General features: G+C 38.3%; 1 protein-coding gene across 2 annotated transcripts; it reads left to right on the top strand.

Moving 5' to 3' along the window:
• Window positions 1–19: 19 nt before the first annotated feature.
• LOC111864331 (RING-type E3 ubiquitin-protein ligase PPIL2) lies at window positions 20–15,788 on the top strand. 2 transcript variants are annotated; one of them, XM_023851514.2, is made up of 11 exons: window positions 20–272; window positions 1,729–1,939; window positions 2,960–3,103; window positions 3,613–3,778; window positions 4,201–4,337; window positions 5,786–5,909; window positions 8,463–8,611; window positions 9,228–9,379; window positions 13,179–13,368; window positions 14,467–14,615; window positions 15,607–15,788. In XM_023851514.2, the coding sequence occupies exons 1-11, from the start codon at window positions 241–243 to the stop codon at window positions 15,692–15,694; spliced, it is 1,542 nt and encodes a 513-aa protein (XP_023707282.1). In that variant the 5' UTR covers window positions 20–240; the 3' UTR covers window positions 15,695–15,788. The 2 variants fall into 2 exon arrangements, with proteins under 2 accessions (XP_023707282.1, XP_023707281.1); XM_023851513.2 differs by having other exon boundaries at window positions 2,939–3,103.
• Window positions 15,789–18,728: the final 2,940 nt, after the last annotated feature.

The raw sequence follows: 18,728 nt of genomic DNA, 5'->3' as shown, positions 1-18,728 counted from the left end.
AAAATGACGTCAGCGGGTTCAGCGGATGTCAGTCAGGTCCGGTCAGGTCGTCAGTCAGTAGCAGTCAGTTGCAAGTAGTAGTAATCAGTAGTGGTTTCGTTATATATAATCCGTGGCTTATAGTTGTTGTTTCACGTCAGTGCTGTTACGTACGTGGAAGGAAATCCTGGTGAAGAAAATAACAGGAACAAAGATTATTGTGTAAACGCGTAGTATACAGTTTATAGTACCTCTCTCAGAATGGGTAAGCGACAACACCAGAAAGACAAAATGTAAGTGGTGCTCGAAGAGATTAGCTAACTGTTTTTGAAAATTGTGTTCTCGAAAACGATTTTACAGCTCCAGTTTTGTTTTTGCAAATTTTAACTACAATTGTAAATAGAGAATGCCCTCTTCATGAATGTTGGATTAGAGAATGCCCTCTTCATGAATGGTGGATTAGAGAATGCCCTCTTCATGAATGTTGGATTTGGAAAACTGAGGAATCTGGGATTTACCACGAATGAACTATACCGGGAATTGCAATGCTGAAAGGAATTTAACCTAACCAAACTCAACATAAAATAATGCGTAATGTCAATTAACGCTCGTTTTTAGCCTACTGTACTTATTTGAAGAGCCAAAAGGAGGAATATAAAATCACCTTACAGTTTGTTTATGGTTGCTGTCGTTGCTTGGCAGCGGTTCAGTAAACACTTTACCGGGGCAGCATACATACGCAACAGTAGAACAACACTTGGATGCCGTGTTTTCTGTTCTATGTCTGTAGTGTGATACATATATTCAAAGTATATTGAATGCAAGTGGGCGTAGACTTAGGCCCCCTGAGGCTCATCATAAATGAATGGACAGAATATCCCCTTTGTCAATCACGTAAAATACCTCGGTGTAATCATTGGTAAGAGGATAACATGAAGATTGCACATAGAAATGATTGAAGCCAAGGCCACCAGAACATTTAGTTCCAGTCCATAGCCAGTCGCTATACCAACTAGGCTATCACGGCTCCAACCTTCCATATGTATAACAAAATTATGCAGGCAACAAGTAGAAGTCATGAAAATGAATATGTTTGCAGTATAGGACAAGGTGAAGCCAGACATAGAAAATATAAGAGATTTAAACTTGGTGATTGTCAAGCTTAAAAACAGTGTGATCAGCAAGATTGTAATGCACAAAAAAAACCGAATTGTCACAAATTCTGAATTGGTGAAGTCCAAATTAGTAAGACTTCAGTGTATTGAGTTTTGTGAAGAGCATTCAGACTTGGCAGCTTTTGAACTACATTTTGTACTACCCTATTTATGCCTGTATCACCTTTGTATGGGGGCATGTGGTAGCGTAGTTGGTTGAGGCACTGTGCTACAAGCTGGAAGGTTGCGGGATTGAATCCCGATGAGGTGAATTTTTTCAATTTACCTAATCCTTCCAGCCGCACTATGGCCCTGGGGTCGACTCAGCCTCTAACAGAAATGAGTACCAGGAATATTCTTGGGGGTAAAAGGTGGCCGGTGGGTAAGGCTGACAGCCTTACCATCATCTATGAGCCGATTGTCTAGAAAATGTGGGAGCCTCAACATCTCAACCCTATGGGCCTCCATTGCCTGTTACAGGGATACCTGTACTTTACTTTATCACCTTTGAATGAAATTTTAATATGGAGCTTTGAAACACTATAAACATTTTATATGGGTAAATGCATACTATATAGTGGTATTTTTGTTATAGGTATCTTACTTATACAGAATGGACAACATTGTATGGAGGAAAGAGGGCAGGTCCAGAAACAACTGATTTCAGAAGATTATCATTTGACCATTGTTGTTTGTGCCTTCAACCCTTTGAAACCCCATACTGTGACAATCAAGGAAACATTTTTGAACTTCAAGCAATTGTTGCATACTTGAAGAAGTTTAGAACTAATCCTGTAACAGGAGAGGTAGGCATATAGTTTTGTCTCAGAAATGTGTTATTTATGTCATTTTCCTTCTGTCAATCTTTTTTTATTTGCTTATAGTCAGTGTTTTCTTTTTAAACACATGTTGGTTGCTATTCTTGTGCTTGGTTTTTGCTGAAAGATGAAATATATGATGCACTAGTAGAAGGGGGGGGGCAAGCATTAGCATAGTTGGTTGAGGCACTATGCTACAAGCCAGAATGTCACGGGTTCAAGTCCCGATGAGGTCTTTCAATTGACCTAATCCTTCCAGCCGCACTATGACCCTGCGGTCGACTCAGCCTCTAACAGAAATGAGTACCAGGAATTTTCCTCGGGGGTAAAGTGCGGCCAGCGCATAAGGCTGACAATCTTACTGCCATCTTTGAGCCAATTGTCTAGATAATGTGGGACCGTCAATGTCTCACAACCCTATGGGCCTCCGAGGCCTGTTACAGGGATAGCTTTATGTGTTTTTTACTAGCAGATGTGTTATTTTTGACAATGTAAGATTTGAGGCTTTCACGGTGGTGACTATGAAGAAAGCAGTCTTCTGGGATTTGGCACCGTGTATATGTACGTTCCTCCGAAACGTCGGTTAACACCACATATACACGGTGCCAAATCCCAGAAGACTGCTTTCTTCATATTTTTGACAAGTTTGCCAGTTTTCATCAATTGTTTACTGGTCTGCATACTGATGGGAAAAAGGAACTGGTTGTAATACAGAGTAGCAATATCAATTCTTGACTGTTTTGTATGATGTATATTCATAAATATTACCAGATTGTTTAGCCCTTGCGGTGTCCAAATCAGTCAGGACAGTGTTTAATGGATATATAAATGCTAGCATCAATCAGGATGATCCTCCATGTTCAGCATATTTGCAGCTTCCTGCTGTATTATTAGAATTATTATGTGAATAGTAGTATCCACTATTCACAGTTTTTATACTAGGTTCTACAGTTTTAACCCAGATCATGTTTGATGTGTTATGCATAGGAGAACTGTGGTTTGTTGCAGCCACTTGAAGCAAAGAACTTGATAAAGCTGAATTTCCATAAGAATGCTAAAGGAGAATACCATTGCCCTGTTCTCTACAAGTCATTCACTAACCAGTCTCATATTGTGGCAGTCCGTACTACTGGAAATGTGTTTTCTTATGAGGTAATGTTTAACAGTTGTTAAGTAAATGCTTTCTGACATGGCTGCAAACTCAGCTGTTTAAGCAGTAAGGCCAGTTTTCTCAAGGTTTAAAACCTCAATTTTTAACACACCTGGAAATTATGACATCAGGAAGATTTCTCTTTACATGTTGCCTAAACCATTATCTATAGATATATTGTATTAGTCATCTATCAGCCATGATGTAAACTGCAAGCAAAAATGTTAAACCAAAAGTTATATCAGAAATTTTCAGCTGTTTGCATTTGTGGATTAAAGTTATATCAGACATTTCTAAATGTTGGTGTGAAAGTGTTAACATTTCTATGTCAGGTTTATTTTAAATTTTGCTTTGAATTGTTTGTTGGTTTTACAAAGTGGATTACGTGTAGACAGATTATTTTGGATCAAGTTAATATGTTCATTTGTTCTTCATTCAAGCATATATTGACCCCTGTTACCCCTGGTTGTTGTAGTTATGAAAGTAATAATGTGATTTTTCTACATACCAGGCTGTTGAACAGCTGAATATAAAGACAAAGAGTTGGAAGGATCTCTTGAATGATGAAGCTTTTCAGCGAATAGACTTGATTACACTTCAGGATCCACAGAACATTGAGAAGTTCAATCTAACAACATTTCATCATTTGAAGAATAATTTGAAAGTTGAAAATGAAAGTAAGTAGAATATGTCCCATCAGAATATGGTGATATTTTTCTAAAAGTGTCTAATAATACTTCTTAGTAATGGTGTGGGAGTATTTTAATTGTCATTGTCTGTTAGCTTTATATATCTGTCTGTGTCTCTGTTTTCAGCTGAAAGCAAAGGTAATGCCTTCTGTGGGACCACTTAGATAAATACTAGTCCTTATCACTAGATCCTACAGTTTTTCACTTTGCCTGAAGAGGGAAGTCTGTCTTATATAAGCATGGAGGGAGATGGGGCAAGCTTCAAAATCTCTCTTTTGTAAGCATTGTTTCATTTTTATGGAACAAGGTGGGAGTTCCGCAAAGCCTTTGTAACTAGGCATAGCACTAGGAGGCCTAATGCCCTATTTCTTTGCACTGTTTTGTCATCGAATATTTTTTTCATGTTATAGGATCTGAGAAGGATACTGGTGGAAATCTTAAATCTGTTTCCATGGAAACAAAGGAAATTTTGGAAGAGTTGAACAGAGATTACAAAGCCCCAGAGATAAAGGAAGAGGAAAAGAAAGTTGCCGACAAATTCAATGCTGTAAGGGAATTTGAAATATATATAAATTGTGGCGTGTTCTTAAGCTAAGCCATTTGAAATCTTCCAAAATTAATAACTACATAGCTGCCAAATAATACATTTTTGTTCTTTATCTTTGTGTCTTGCACTAAATAGTGAAACTTGTAAATATTACATGTAAGAAATAAAAGAAGTCCCAGTGCTTCTCATAGAATTCTCTTGTGCAAAGAAAGGTGTTTTGTGTGACACATCATTGATATAATACACAGCATAAGCTTTGATATAAATATTAGATTTTGAAAGTTAAAAGTTCATATTTTCAGGATGCCTTTTCTTGCCTTTTTCTTTCATAAAGTCAAAACTTTGGATGTGGAAAATACCACTCATTATATGCTTTCCATAAATCATAGTAGAAGGAAGTGGAACAAATCAAAGTGTAATACATTACTTTCATAAAATACTTGCACATCTGTCATCTCTCCTGGCTACTGATCCAGAGGTCCCAGGTTCGATTTCTGGTGCTACCAGATTTTCTGAGAAGTAGTGGCTCTGGAACGGGGTCCACTCAGCCTCATGAGGATGATTGAGGAGCTACTTGAATGGAAAATTAGTGGGTTCGGTCTAGAAACCAGAAATTAATGGCCATGGGGGATTCGTTGCACTTACTACGCAACACCATTTTACTGAAATGGGCAGTAAATGTCTAATATTTCATGAGTGAGTTTGAATGTGGCATTGTTAGTGGATAGATATTTCATTAAACCATACTGCTTATTAACCAAAATACTTTGCCGTGCCATAGCTCAAGTGGTTAGTCGCTGGCTTCCCACCGCGGCGGCCTGAGTTCGATCCCGGGTCTGATCAAGTGGGATTTGTGGTGGACAAAGTGGCTCTGGGGCAGGTTTTCTCTGAGTACTTCGGTTTCCCCTGCCAATCTTCATTCCACCAATTGCTCCACAATCACCCTCACCTATCAACCTATCATCTGGAGCTGGTGAAATAGGCCAGAAGTGGCCGCAGTACAAGGGACTTAGTCCCACCCCACTAGCATTAAAAAAATACTTCTGGAATTCAATTATGCTTACCCTTTTATACATAAATTTCACAAAAATGTTTAGAATATAGAGTTAAAAGAGAGCCTGCGCGAAGTTGTAGGTTCCCTCTGCCATCTGCTATCATCACCATCACCGTATTAGTCAGAATAAATTAAATACTACCCAGAGAGTGCTCCTTGCTGAAATTCCTTGTCATGTAGATAGGTACCAGAAAGGTTGAAAGAGATAAAAATTTGTGCTATTGCAGGTGTAAGGGGGAGAAAGTAAGTGGTATAGGCTCTTCTTGAGCATTTGAGGTTATTTACCTGGTCAAGGAATTCCATATTTATTATGTACCAGTATTATAGTTGCAAGTATGCTTGTACTGTATTCCTTTTATTCAACATTTGATTGCAATTTGCATTTCTCTGTCAGGCCCATTACTCGACTGGAGCTGTAGCTGCAGGTTTCACATCAACAGTACTTGCACCAGAAACAAAGCATGAAGCAGCTATTATTGAGGAGGATCTAGTTCGATATGAGAGAGTCAAGAAAAAAGGTACAGATCATTCAGTATTTTATTCTGATTAATTGTGTAGGTATAGCAAAAGCGTTCTTTACATTTGGATTTCGTTTTTGTTATACCTTGTTCTTTATATGTGGAATAACCTATGCAGATCTTCCGTAAGTTCTTCCATGTTGTTTCTGCTGTGTTTCATTTTTCATTATATAACCATCATCATCATCATCATCATCAGTAATCTGTCAAGACGACAGGTCCACAGTCTTTTCCAAAACAATTTCTCCACTTAATGCGATCTACAGCTTTCTCCTTCAAGTGACAATATCCTCTTCTGTCCCCAAGGTCATCCAGCATCTTCTTACATCTTCTTCCTCATCTTCTTGTCACTTCTATCCGCCCCTCTATCTTTCCTTCGATAACTTCTTTTAGAAGGCATTTTCTGCGTAAAACATGACCAATCCAATTAGCCTTCCGTTTTCTTATTTCATGTAGGATATTTCTCTGCTCACTGGCTCTAATTAACACTTCTTCATTTCTCACATAATCGGTCCAACTGATCTTCTCCATCCTTCTCCAACACCACATTTTGAAACTTTCCAGATGTTTCTGCTCTACTGCCCAAAGTGTCCGTGTTTCAGCCCCATGTTCCAAATGTAGCATTTCACTAGTTTCTTCCTCAAATTTAAGTCCAATTTGCTGGTAAAAAGATTCTTCTTCTTGAATGCAGCTTTTGCCATGGCAATCCTGGATTTAATTATGGACTTAAATGAGATACAGTTAGAACTCATAAGTTATGGGAGCAGGAATGTCTCTTGGAGACACAGAAATGGATTTAAAGAAAGATGTTTGGTGTTGCAAGGTGATTTAAGGCTAATAGGCCTGACATAAGCAAGAAAAATGCACAGTGAAGAGTGGCTACAAGTGATAAGACAGTTAGTGTTCAGAATCACATTTTCCAAATCTGTGTTTAGCAAGGATCAACTGTAGTGTAAAGACAAATTTACATTGGGAACTTTTTATAAAGAACTTGTATTCTATACAAGTTCTGAATCAAATGGAACAAGGTTCTGAGACATAAAGTTCTGTTCATACAAATTAGTTATTCTGTATCATAAAGTTCCTTGTATTACTTGACAGCCAATTAGATTTTGTGTTTCTGAATTTGTACATTGTGTATAAAATCCTTTTGAGTGCCTTATTTTTTATCATGGATTTCACTTGTGATTGATTTATGCTAATGAAATGACAGTTAAACTCTGCAGCACCATTGTTAATGAAAGAAATGCAAAAGAGGATTAGTCTGTGGAAGATAAAGAATTTTGAACAAAACTTTCATGAAACATCAGCAGTTTTGGGAATTAACATGACAGAAATGAAGAAGAAAATACATAACTGTAAATCTCAGTACAACCAAGCAGAACAGCCTTCCTCCTCCTTCTCCTCTTTCCCCCCCCCACATGATGCTCTATTTAAATGCAAATTGTCAGGTGGATGATGCTCATAGCAATCCACTGCCATATAATGTTGGCACTGAGCCATTTATATAACATTTTCATCTGCAAATAAATTAATTATTTTGAATTCATTATTCACCAGTCATTCCATTATTTGATGGTGTATAATCTTAGCAATTGATAGTGTGATTAAACACGCCAAGAGTACATCAACTGCAGGTACAGAATATACCTTACGGAATTCATACTCCATTCTCAACCCAACGAACTGTACCTACCCAAGCCCTTAACATGTTAGTATGTCATTACAGTACCCAGTATTAAGTGATGGTATTTTCACTCCCACTTAAGTTCTTATGTCTGCCTTGTTGTTATTACCAAACGTAAGAAATTAAAATTTTGACATTTGGGTGGCACAACGTCTGTACCAAATTTTGTGAAAATAGGATAACTGCTTCAGATTTGAGATGGGGGACAGAGACAGACAGTCACAAACACACATGATATGGTTATTTCATAAACCTATTTTATTTCCTTCGGAGAGAAAAGTAGGTGAAGAATCTTCATTCCCACCATCTGTGCTGCCTCTCCCATTTGACACTATGTCTTGAACTAAATTATTTTTTAATTTAAACTCTCCGCACTTGCAACTTTTATGGAAAAAATCCATATACTTGACAAGAACATAGAGTTCCAGACAAATGTTTTACATAATTTCCCAATATAAACCCAATGTTTCTGATCACACACAAATTGGATTTTTGGACATGTAATTTATTTGACATTAGGTGGAACAATCGAGTAGATTTTTCATTCTGAACATTTCTTAGCGAAGAAGTCTTTGATGTAATATGTAAAGTGTGTCTAAGTACATCATATAGAAGGAATGGAGGTAAGGAAGCAAACATTGTAGACCTTGGTCCCAGATGAAGGTGAACGGTCCCTTTTAATGTTCCCATGGCTTTATCCCTGGGGGAAAAACCCCAAGTACTTTTCTGATAGGATACTAGGAATTCTCTGCCACTGCCAGGAGTCACATCCTGGTCACACAGTCACTTTAAGGTAGCTGTTGTGGCTGATAATGTTCATTATTAATTTTTTGTATTGTAATACTAAGAAATTGTTTTCTTTACAGGGTATGTTCGAATGGTTACTAATTTTGGACCTCTCAACTTGGAACTGTATTGTGACATGCTGCCAAAAACCTGTGAAAATTTTCTGAAATTGGCGCAAAGAGGTTATTATGATGGTGTCAAGTTTCATCGGTCCATCCGTAACTTCATGGTTTGTAATATTAAACATTTTTGTTTATCAAAACTTTTTAACTTTGTGAAGACTCATGTGTCTTGAACATGTAGGTAACCTATCAAACCACAAAATGAGTACTTATTTTATTTAAATAGCAGAATAACACTGAATACTGGATATGTAAAATACAGAATGTAGTTGATGTTTAAAGACTGCTGTCGTTGTGGTGTTCAGGAGATAGTAATTGTAGTGTCCTTGCTGTCTCGAGAAGTCTTTCCCAGGGTCAAATTCTCCAAATTGGGAATATGGCTGAAAGAAGTAAAGTTGCAATTGTGTGAAAACACTATGAAGGATTGTAGGAGTGGAGAGGTAGTGCTACACCAGGGCTAAGAATAGAATGCTTGGAGCTTTCCTTTTGTACCTTCATGGTGTAGCGCTTGGTCATAGGAACTACTTTACCTTCACATATTACATGTATTTTGTGTTTTCTAGTGAAATCTTCAGGCATTTTGTGAGTGACTATTTTTATTTTGCTGCTCAATTAAGTAGTTTTTATTTGTTGTTACCCCATTGTTTTATGTGACAGAGTAAAACTATTCTCAGGAATGTAAAAGTGTATTTATCTTTTAATTAACATTCCTGTTGTTCACAGATTCAGGGTGGTGACCCCACTGGTACTGGTGAAGGAGGCGAATCAATCTGGGGGAAACCCTTTGAAGATGAATTCAAGCCAAATTTAACCCACACTGGTAGAGGTGTATTATCCATGGCAAATTGCGGACCAAATACAAATCGATCCCAGTTGTAAGTTACATTCTTCTGTTCACCCAAATCCTGCTCACAGTGGCTTGAAATTTTACCTTGTTTTCAAGCATTTTCAATTTATATTTCTTCTCAGTAGAAATCCTGACTTTAGTCTATAAAACAAGTGGCAGGATTCTTATTTTAGATATAAGCCTGTATACAGGGTGACCCCCCTATTTATCCAGTGACCTCATCAGGGGATTTGTGGGGGGATTGGATATATAATTTAGTTCTAAAGGTTGTAAACAAAAATAACATACGAGGGGGGACCCAAAAATAACCGGAAACGACCTGTTGCGCGCGCATGCTTTGTAGTTACGAGTTGTGCTGCTAGGTGGTGTTAGCTGGGGGTCTCCCGCGACTGTTAGTGAGCTGGCGTCAGTCTGAGTTAAGTGGTATGTCTGTGGTGCTCTGTTGTGTGCATTCCTGTTTCAACCCTTTGGCGATTAGTGAGATGGCCGACCAGAAGGAACAATTCTTTTAAGAAATTCTGGATCATTCTGCACTTCACTTTTCAAGTCGCGGCAAACATTAACGCGGTTTTCTCTTTGGTCATCTCCGAGCAAGCAAGGAACAAATTTTGCAGACACCCGTCTCATGTGCAAACCTTCGGTTAAAATTCGCTGGACCGTGCTCCATGAGATGTTCGTTTCCTCAGAAAGTTGGTCAATGGTCTTTCGACGATCTTCATCAATTTCACGTTTGATTTTGGCAATGTTTTCGTCATTTCTTCCTGTCGAAGGACGCCCGGGGCGTGGCATGTCTTCTGTTGACATGTTGCCAGATTTGAAACGGGAAAACCACTCATAGACCTGTGATTTCCCCAAAGCATCATCATTAAAGGCTTGCCGAAGCATCCCAACAGTCTCGGCTGCAGTTTTCCCTAACAGAAAGCAAAATTTCACGCACACTCTTTGTTCCTTCTGGTCGGCCATCTCACTAATCGCCAAAGGGTTGAAACAGGAACGCACACAACAGAGCACCACAGACAAACCACTTAACTCAGACTGACGCCAGCTCACTAACAGTCGCGGGAGACCCCCAGCTAACACCACCTAGCAGCACAACTCGTAACTACAAAGCATGTGCACGCAACAGGTCGTTTCCAGTTATTTTTGGGTCCCCCTTTGTACTTATATACATTTGTAAGTAAAGAAAAATAAGATAACCCTCTCTTTTCTAAGAAGCAATATGTGGAAAAAAAAACACCTTATGTTTGTGCTAATATGATATATATATTGTCACATGTTGGGTAAGCCACGTGACAAATAACTTCATGCTGTCAAGGGTGTAGCGAATATCGTGCTTCGCTTCTACAATCACGCACTTTACACTTATTATCACTTGTAGTATCAGAATTACTGCTTCCACTATATCTCGGTGAATGCTAGACTGCCTTCGACGGTGACTCTCTTAAGACCCCAACATATACTGCATACTCAATACTTGTAACTCGTACCTCATACTCATACTGCATACTCAATAGTCGTATTCAGTACTCATACTCAATTCTCAGTCCTCACTGAATAGTGTTCCTGCTCCTTATATAGGCTCGGCATGGACCACATAGAGAACACATTGCTGCTCGGCAACAGATATCAGGTATTGTTGTCAGGTGTGTCTACCTACGCATTGCCTAGCAGTAGACGCTCTACTGTTGCATGACATCACAGCCTAGCAGGGAGGGGTGTTTACCGAGCGTTGTTACGCAATGAACACTCATTGCTATGGATATTACTACACAACGGTCTCAACAATTTCCATTGTTTCATTGCTCAGCGATACACGACATACAACACGCCACAATATTTTAGTACTTTGGAAAGTGGATATTATAATAACACTGTAACTGTTTCTTGAACTGATAGCTTATTCAGTAAAGTAACTGTGTGTGGGCTGAATAAATAGCAGTCAATTTGGCAGGAGGTGGAGATATTTTTCTCTTCAGTTAGATTGGTGTCCTATCCATGACTCTTCACCAGGGCATAAATCGGCTGGAGTAGAAGCTTAGCACTTATGTCCAGATAATACTGAGATCTAGGATGTATGGATCTATACCTCCATGATTCTTGTTAGCCTGCTTTTCTTATTTTGAAAAAAATTAAAGTAGGCAACTGATAATCACCTTGCTACATGTTTTGTGTGCATCTGTGTCTGTACGTGTATACAACACAGTGCATGAATATCTGTACTGATCTTTATGAAACTTGGTATGTATATCATGCCATCTGAGGCCATCTCAACAGCATGCCTGGTAAATGAGAGCAGTAATACCAGCGCTGCAGTTTGCCTGAATTGACTGTCACAAAACTGATACGTATATATTGGCACCTAAGGCCACCTCAATGCTTCTCGTTAGTAAAACCAATGCTGACTTCTCTTAAATTATTAATATAATGACCTTAATATTTCTTGATTGCTTGAAAGAATCATGAAACTTGGAATTATAAATGCTGTCACGTGTTGGGTGTGTCACACGACAAATAACTTCACGCTGTCTTGGATCTTAGCGAATTTATTGCCCATTCACTCTTACACTTACACAATTTACATTTCACAACTACTCCCATCAGCAGTATCACAATTACTTCTCCTATTGGAGTCACTGCCATTCACTTCATACAACTCAATAACAACTCGTGGCTGCTGGACTTTACCTCATCTCTTCGAAGGCTGGAAACCGACTGCCAATGCGGAACTGCACTCAGTGACTTGTAGACTTCCACTCACTGATGAATACTCCTCATTATGTAGCTTCTGCACTGACCACACAGAAAACAGTTACGTGATAGCTACCACTGTTGCGTGACATGTTTAACAATTGCCTAGCAACAGTCGCTGCACGGCCTTCCCTCTTGCGTGATGTCATAGCCTAGCGGGGAGAGCTGTTTACCAAATGTTACATAATGATGGAAGAAGTGGGGAGGTACATGATGTCACTCGTGGAAACGCAGAGTTCACGTGACCCCTACTTCCTGTTGTGCCATCCATGTTAACAATACTTTCTTTCAGTAATACCAGTATTACAGCTGCTCAAATTCTTGATGTGGAAGCCATAAGCTTGTTCTTAGCTAAACACCTGTTTCATGAACTTAATGCCTCTTACTGTCCTTCAGTGGGCCTCATGTATATCTACTATGAAAAATTAAAGCATCAGAATAAAGTAAAATAAGGTTACATTTCCAAACCATAAAGGACTGTTTTCACCATTGCAAATCATTTAATTAAATATTTATGTAACTGTATGTTTTAATACCTGTTACCATGGAATTAATGTAATCAGATTTATGTGGCCATAGCATAGCATAGCTATACATAGCTGTAAAATTGTAGTGGAAGAGCAAGAGCAGAGTTCAGTTTGTTTAGGATTTTGTGGTTTGATAATGAAATATTGGCACTGGGAGCAATAGCTTTGTCACTTTAAATTGTATTAATACATGCATAGTTTTGGTTCTATAAAAATAAAATTTGTATTATTTTTTTTACTTCATTCCCCATGCATACTAACATGTATTTTCTACTTGCTGCCATATCAGATCCTCAAATTGTGGTAAAAGGAACGTAGGCAGTTAGTTCTTCCCAGAACTTCTTGTATGTCTTACAAGTATTGCTTAGTTGCAGAGAGGCAACTTTGCCCTCTTTTTTGGGGGGAGGGGTTTCTTTCTTTTAACTTATTGGGGAGAAAGTGCAAAAATCTGTTCACTGGGTGAAAGAAACAAATTTGTATGAAAAATTAATGCTTTTATTGTGATCTTCATAGTGTATTTTGTAGATAACTAGGTATTACCTTTTCATGCAGCTTTATCACATTCCGATCATGCCGTCATTTGGATGGAAAGCATAGTGTTTTTGGACGTGTTGTGGGAGGCCTAGATACACTTACATCCATGGAGCGAGTTGAAACTGACAACAAAGATAAACCAATAGAAGACATTATTGTGGAGAAGGCACAAGTATTTGTGGACCCCTACCAAGAAGCTGATGAACAGGTAATGTAATGTTGTACATATATTGTCTGCTGCTGCAGGTATATTTAATGCATATAGTATTTAGAGAGTTGGATCTACACGCTTTAGTTGCAAGACTGTTGCATCATAATGATATGCTTATATTTTCAGTTTTGGTGGCAACAGTCTGGACCACGTATATTTGTCATGCCTAAAACAGTGGACAGTTGCCAGCAAAACTGTGGTGTAATAAATTGACGAGTCTCAAATCTTAGGGAATCGTTACAATTAATTGTAAAATTCAGTTCTTCCAGATCACTGAAAAATAAGTACCACTAACTCTCGAAGACCTTGGTACAAGATGTCCTCAATCTATTTTTAGTTGCTCAGGTGGTCATGAACTTCCTCTTTTATGGGAGTTTTCACACTTAGTTGGTTAGTTATTAGAGAGGGTGGGTTTCCCCATACACTTAGACCTGTAGTGGTCCATTGTGCTTCCCTCTATGATTTCTACCAGCCTCTATATCCTACTGGTATTGGTGCTTACCATCAGTCCTGCCCAGCCAGCGAGACCGGCTCTACTAGCTGAGAGGTATCTATAATGCTTCCCCCATCTACCGTAGGTATTAGTGACTGCTGTTGGGTGGCAAACGTCCGCAATTTTGCTCAGTGACCTCCTTTGGAGGTATGAGGTTCTTTTACATGCCTTAAAGCTACGACACAGGACCCACGGCTTAAAGTCCCTCCCACAGGATTTGTTCCCTAAATTTTTCCGCCCTTAAAAATTCGACGACCTCCACTGGGTATTTGAACCCGCGTACTACGAGTCATGAGGTGGGAACGTTACCTCTAGACTACGGAGGCCGCTAGTTTTCACACTTACTCTTTCCGAGAGACAATACTATCTTCCCATTTTAAACTGTGCCTCAAAAGGGGTGTCTTCCTCTGAGCAGTACAGAATTGTGAACTCATGATTAAGTAATTTTATCTGTTCTGTTCTTCCACATTTAAATCCGAATGCTTTTACCCACCACTTGAGCAGTACAGAATTGTGAACTCATGATTAAGTAATTTTATCTGTTCTGTTCTTCGACATTTAAATCCGAATGCTTTTACCCACCACTTCTTAATGTGTTGCAGTTAATGGCTGAAAGGTTGGAAGAAGCAAAGAAAAAAGCTGCTGAAGCAGTAACAGCACAAAACAAACCATCATCTCAGAGCCAGAATGGACAGCTTACAGTGTTTCGGCCTGGAGTGGCTAAATATATCAACATGGAAGCATCCCAGCAGTGAGTATCATGCGTACATAAGTTTATAATTTAGTTTCAAGAGTACAAATATCTATAAAATGGGAAGTCTTTCTTTGCTTCTTTTGTAATACAACCAGTCATTGGTTTTTGACTTTTCTGGCAATGTTTATGTATTGCATATCATGAGGTTTCTATAATGTAGGTATGAATTAAATATTTATTATTATAAATGCCTAACACTGCAGGTATGAATAACAGATGCATGGTTACTGAAGGTACATTTTTCATGCTTTTGCAAAGTCTCTCCAATCAGCATGAGGACAGTATATTGAAAGTGGGCAAGATTGTCTCTTTCCACATTCTTTCCAACTTGTCATTGATTACTGTCATTACTGGAGATCATAGTTGAGTGGTTAGTACTGCTACTACGTTATTATATTTAAGCATCGTGTTGCACTCTATAGGATAAATGATATAATGATATAAACTCCGTACGATATTTTATGCGTAATGTTTGGGCCTGTGTTTGTGTTTTCTTAACCGCTTCGTTGTTTGTTGTTATTTTCACGTACGCATATTTTGGTACTAGTTTTTCCTTCAGACAGGTTTTGTTAAATTTTATGTTAGCGTTGCAGTGTAACAGTTTCCGTTTACAATTCATATATTTATAAATGCTTTTTGTATGACAAAAATTAATGTTAAAAAATGTTAAATTTTGAGCTGGGTGCAGTGTGACAGCAACGTGAGTGTTATACACCTGACGATGGCCGTCTGAGGCTGAAACATGTAGTGTAAAGGAGCAAGATCAAGGACACACAATATATTGTTTGCATTTGGGATGGAGTTTGTATCATTATATCACTTGACTACATTCTTGCATATCCTTCCTAATTCACATTTTGTTGTCCAGCGCATACATGGAGTTGAAAAAGCATTGATAAATAAACTAGAAAACCAAATAAACATCATTATTATTGAGACAAGAGTTTTGTCATGTTTGTTTAATGCAGTTTATTTCTTAATTTTGCAGGAAAGGACATTCAGAGGCTTGTCAGGAATCAGCTGTGAAGAAAAGAAAGACTGTTGGATATAAGCTTGTTAACTTCAGTAGCTGGTGAAATATAGGGTATATGTTTGTAAATACTACACACCGATATTATTATAATGTAAAATATTAATTGTCTGCAATAAATTGCTGTTTTGTAATCTTTTTATTTTATACAAATTTTTTAAGCATGAGATAAATCCTCTGAAATTATGAAATTTATGGTTACCATAGCAACAAATTGCCAAGCATTCACTTGTTGAGTGAATATAACTTATATAGTACATCATGACTGCGGGCAGCCTTCATTTCATTGTATCATAAACTTACATATGAACTTTGCAGTTTGTAGCAGTAACATGGTGCCCAACAGGGCAGTGATGTTTTAAAAGTCACTTGGGTTACCCCTTAATTCTTAAATACCCTTTTGTTACATTATGTCATATGTGGAAGAATACTTCCATAAGATATACCTTCATTTTTTTTTTAATTTATTTGGTGCAGTGTAAATGTGTCTGTTCACCAGTGTACACATAAAGTCTATACAGGGAATAATTTAGTGTGAGGACGAGGTTCATGGCTCTGTGCATCACGGTGACCAGTGTGCTTCCTGCTGTGAGGCACATACAAATTTTGCCAGTGAATCATCATGCCTGATGGCCGATAACATTTGGAATGGAGGAAGTAGTTAACTTGTGGACCACTTGATTGTATTATGTTACATGACTAGCAGTGTGGGAGTTTGTTTTTGATTTGTCAACAGGAGGCAGCAGTTATCAGCTCCATTAGGCATTTGTTCTCAGTTGCAGTTAGTGCACAGTGTGGAACATCATGTTGCAGTACACGTTAGAGGAACATGTATTTCTGATGTCACCCATGTGAAATATAATCTGCTAGAAAGTGCCGACATAAATTTTGTGATGAAAGAGTTCTCAGCAGACAAACAATTCATAATTTGGTGAATAAACTTGGAACAACGGCACTCTCAATAGACAAGAAAGGAAAACATAAGCATTGAGTGCTTACTGAGAAGTTATATGACATAGGGGCCCGACTTGAGCATACATTTAGAAAATCACTGAAACATCTAGCTCAGGAGATTGGAGTGTCAGAGTCTAGTGCAAGAACAGCAACACATTTGCTGAAGCCATCCAGTGTGAAAGTTGGTGTCTAGTGTGCTGTAAGTGCAAGAAGGATTGTTCTTCATATATTTCTTAACAACACTGTTAATTGCGAAAAATATCAACATGTAGCAAGAACAGCATTTTGAACACCTGTGATCTGTGAATTGTAACTACTTCATTCTGAAAGTTATTGGCCATCAGGCATGCTGATTCATTTGGAATGAAAATATGTAACCGTATGAAAAACTGAACACTTGTAATAGACAGTTTGGTAGATGTGGGCTATTTGGAAAGTAACCTCCAGTGAGCTGTTAACAAAACAAGCAATGAGAGAAAAAGAAGTATTATGTACAAAAAATACATACATACTTGAACTACATCTTAATATAGTCACTGCTGGAATTTAGGCACTTGTATCAGGGAATAAGATTTTGTATGCCTGTGTCAAAGAAGTCTGCCACCTATAAGCTCAGCTATGTTTTGACACCTTCCATCAACTTATGTTGAAGTGCTGTGATCTGAACCAGTTCTTCAGGTAGGTAAACAGGTGGTAGTCACTTTCAGCACAATCAGGGCTGTAAGGAGGGTGGTCAGACAACTCCAATAGTGCTCAAGTGAGCATCTGTATGTGGACAGCAATCACATTCAACCTGTGCAAAAATTAATACCAGATAATGCACCTGGAAGATGTGTATTCTGTCAATGGATTTTGCATCAGTTGGTCAAAGTCCCTGAGTTTTGTTCATGGATGAATCATGCTTCAATAGGACTGGGAACTCCAACATTCACAACGTGTGTGGTCAGACGAAAATTCTCATGCGACTCAATTTCACCATCAACAGTGACAGTTTTCTGTCAACATGTGGGCTGGAATTTTAAGTCACTGCCTCATATGTCCTCACATAATACAGGAATGAGTTAGTGGCCATGATGGCCGTAATTTTTTTTTAACACGCTTAAGTGAATTGTTGGAATGTGTGTTCTTCAGTAGCATTTTCACATGTGGTTTCAGCGCGGCTCTTTATGGAGTTACAGTTGCAAAGTGCTTTAGTGGCTGTGTAATATTGCAATGCCGAATGGGTCACAGACGTTAAACTTGCATACTCACCTGTCTTTAATCATCTTGTTTTTCTTTTCTGTGGGGTTATTTACAAAAGAAGGTGTATGCCAGTAAGCTGATGCTAGAGAGGAACAGTGGCATCGAAATCAGCAATTTGCAACCGAAATGAAAAATATACATGGAATCTTCAAATTCTCAGTTCCCTTTCACGCAAAAGTGGGCGGTGTGTTCATGGGCATGGAGGGCATTTTGAGCATTTCTTATAAGGAAGTAAAAATACACAGGTTGTTAATAATAATGCCACTGTTTTCTTCTACATCTATATAAACCCAGGAATATCTGACTTCTGACCACAGAAGTTAAAATTTTAATGACTAACAGAACTCTCTTTACTCTTTAATATATACCCTAGATTTTTTTTTGTCCAGAAACCATTTTATAAAATGTAAGTGCAAAGGAGGGTCAGTAAATAGGCCACAAATGGATATAAAATGTAAAACATTTGATATTCAAATCTGAGGAAAACGTTTATTTCTTGACATATCCTCCACAGACATTGATACGCTTGTGTCATCTCTTTACAGTGCATCAGAACCCATAGCATAAAAGTCTTTTGATCGTTCTCACCCACTTCCGCACGTAGTCATGCATTATCTGTGACTTTCAAACGTCCTTGAAGGAATTTCTTGACCCAGTTGCGAACTGCTTTATGCGACACTTGCCTCTGTAAATGAAAACTTTTTTTATGAATGTCTTTTTCATTGGGTCCTTTTGCCCTAAACAATGCACAGGAGGACACTCATCTATGGCAGTGCACTCCTCAAGCACGGTCACCATTTTGACTACTGAAATCAGTCCGTGTACATTGTAGATTGTCATGAAACTGGACTGTGCTGCTACCTAATGATACACATAGAACTTTA

This window comes from Cryptotermes secundus, unplaced genomic scaffold, assembly GCF_002891405.2.
Source record: "Cryptotermes secundus unplaced genomic scaffold, Csec_1.0 scaffold216, whole genome shotgun sequence".
Taxonomy (NCBI): domain Eukaryota; kingdom Metazoa; phylum Arthropoda; class Insecta; order Blattodea; family Kalotermitidae; genus Cryptotermes; species Cryptotermes secundus.
This window is presented reverse-complemented; position numbering and strand designations above follow the sequence as displayed.

Excerpts from the sequence above, each read along its gene's own strand:
- LOC111864331 (XM_023851513.2), top strand. The coding sequence starts at position 241 with ATGGGTAAGCGACAACACCAGAAAGACAAAAT. Across the intron at positions 273-1,728 it reads CAACACCAGAAAGACAAAAT|GTATCTTACTTATACAGAAT; the intron begins GTAAGTGGTGCT and ends TTTTTGTTATAG. Across the intron at positions 5,910-8,462 it reads TGAGAGAGTCAAGAAAAAAG|GGTATGTTCGAATGGTTACT; the intron begins GTACAGATCATT and ends TTTTCTTTACAG.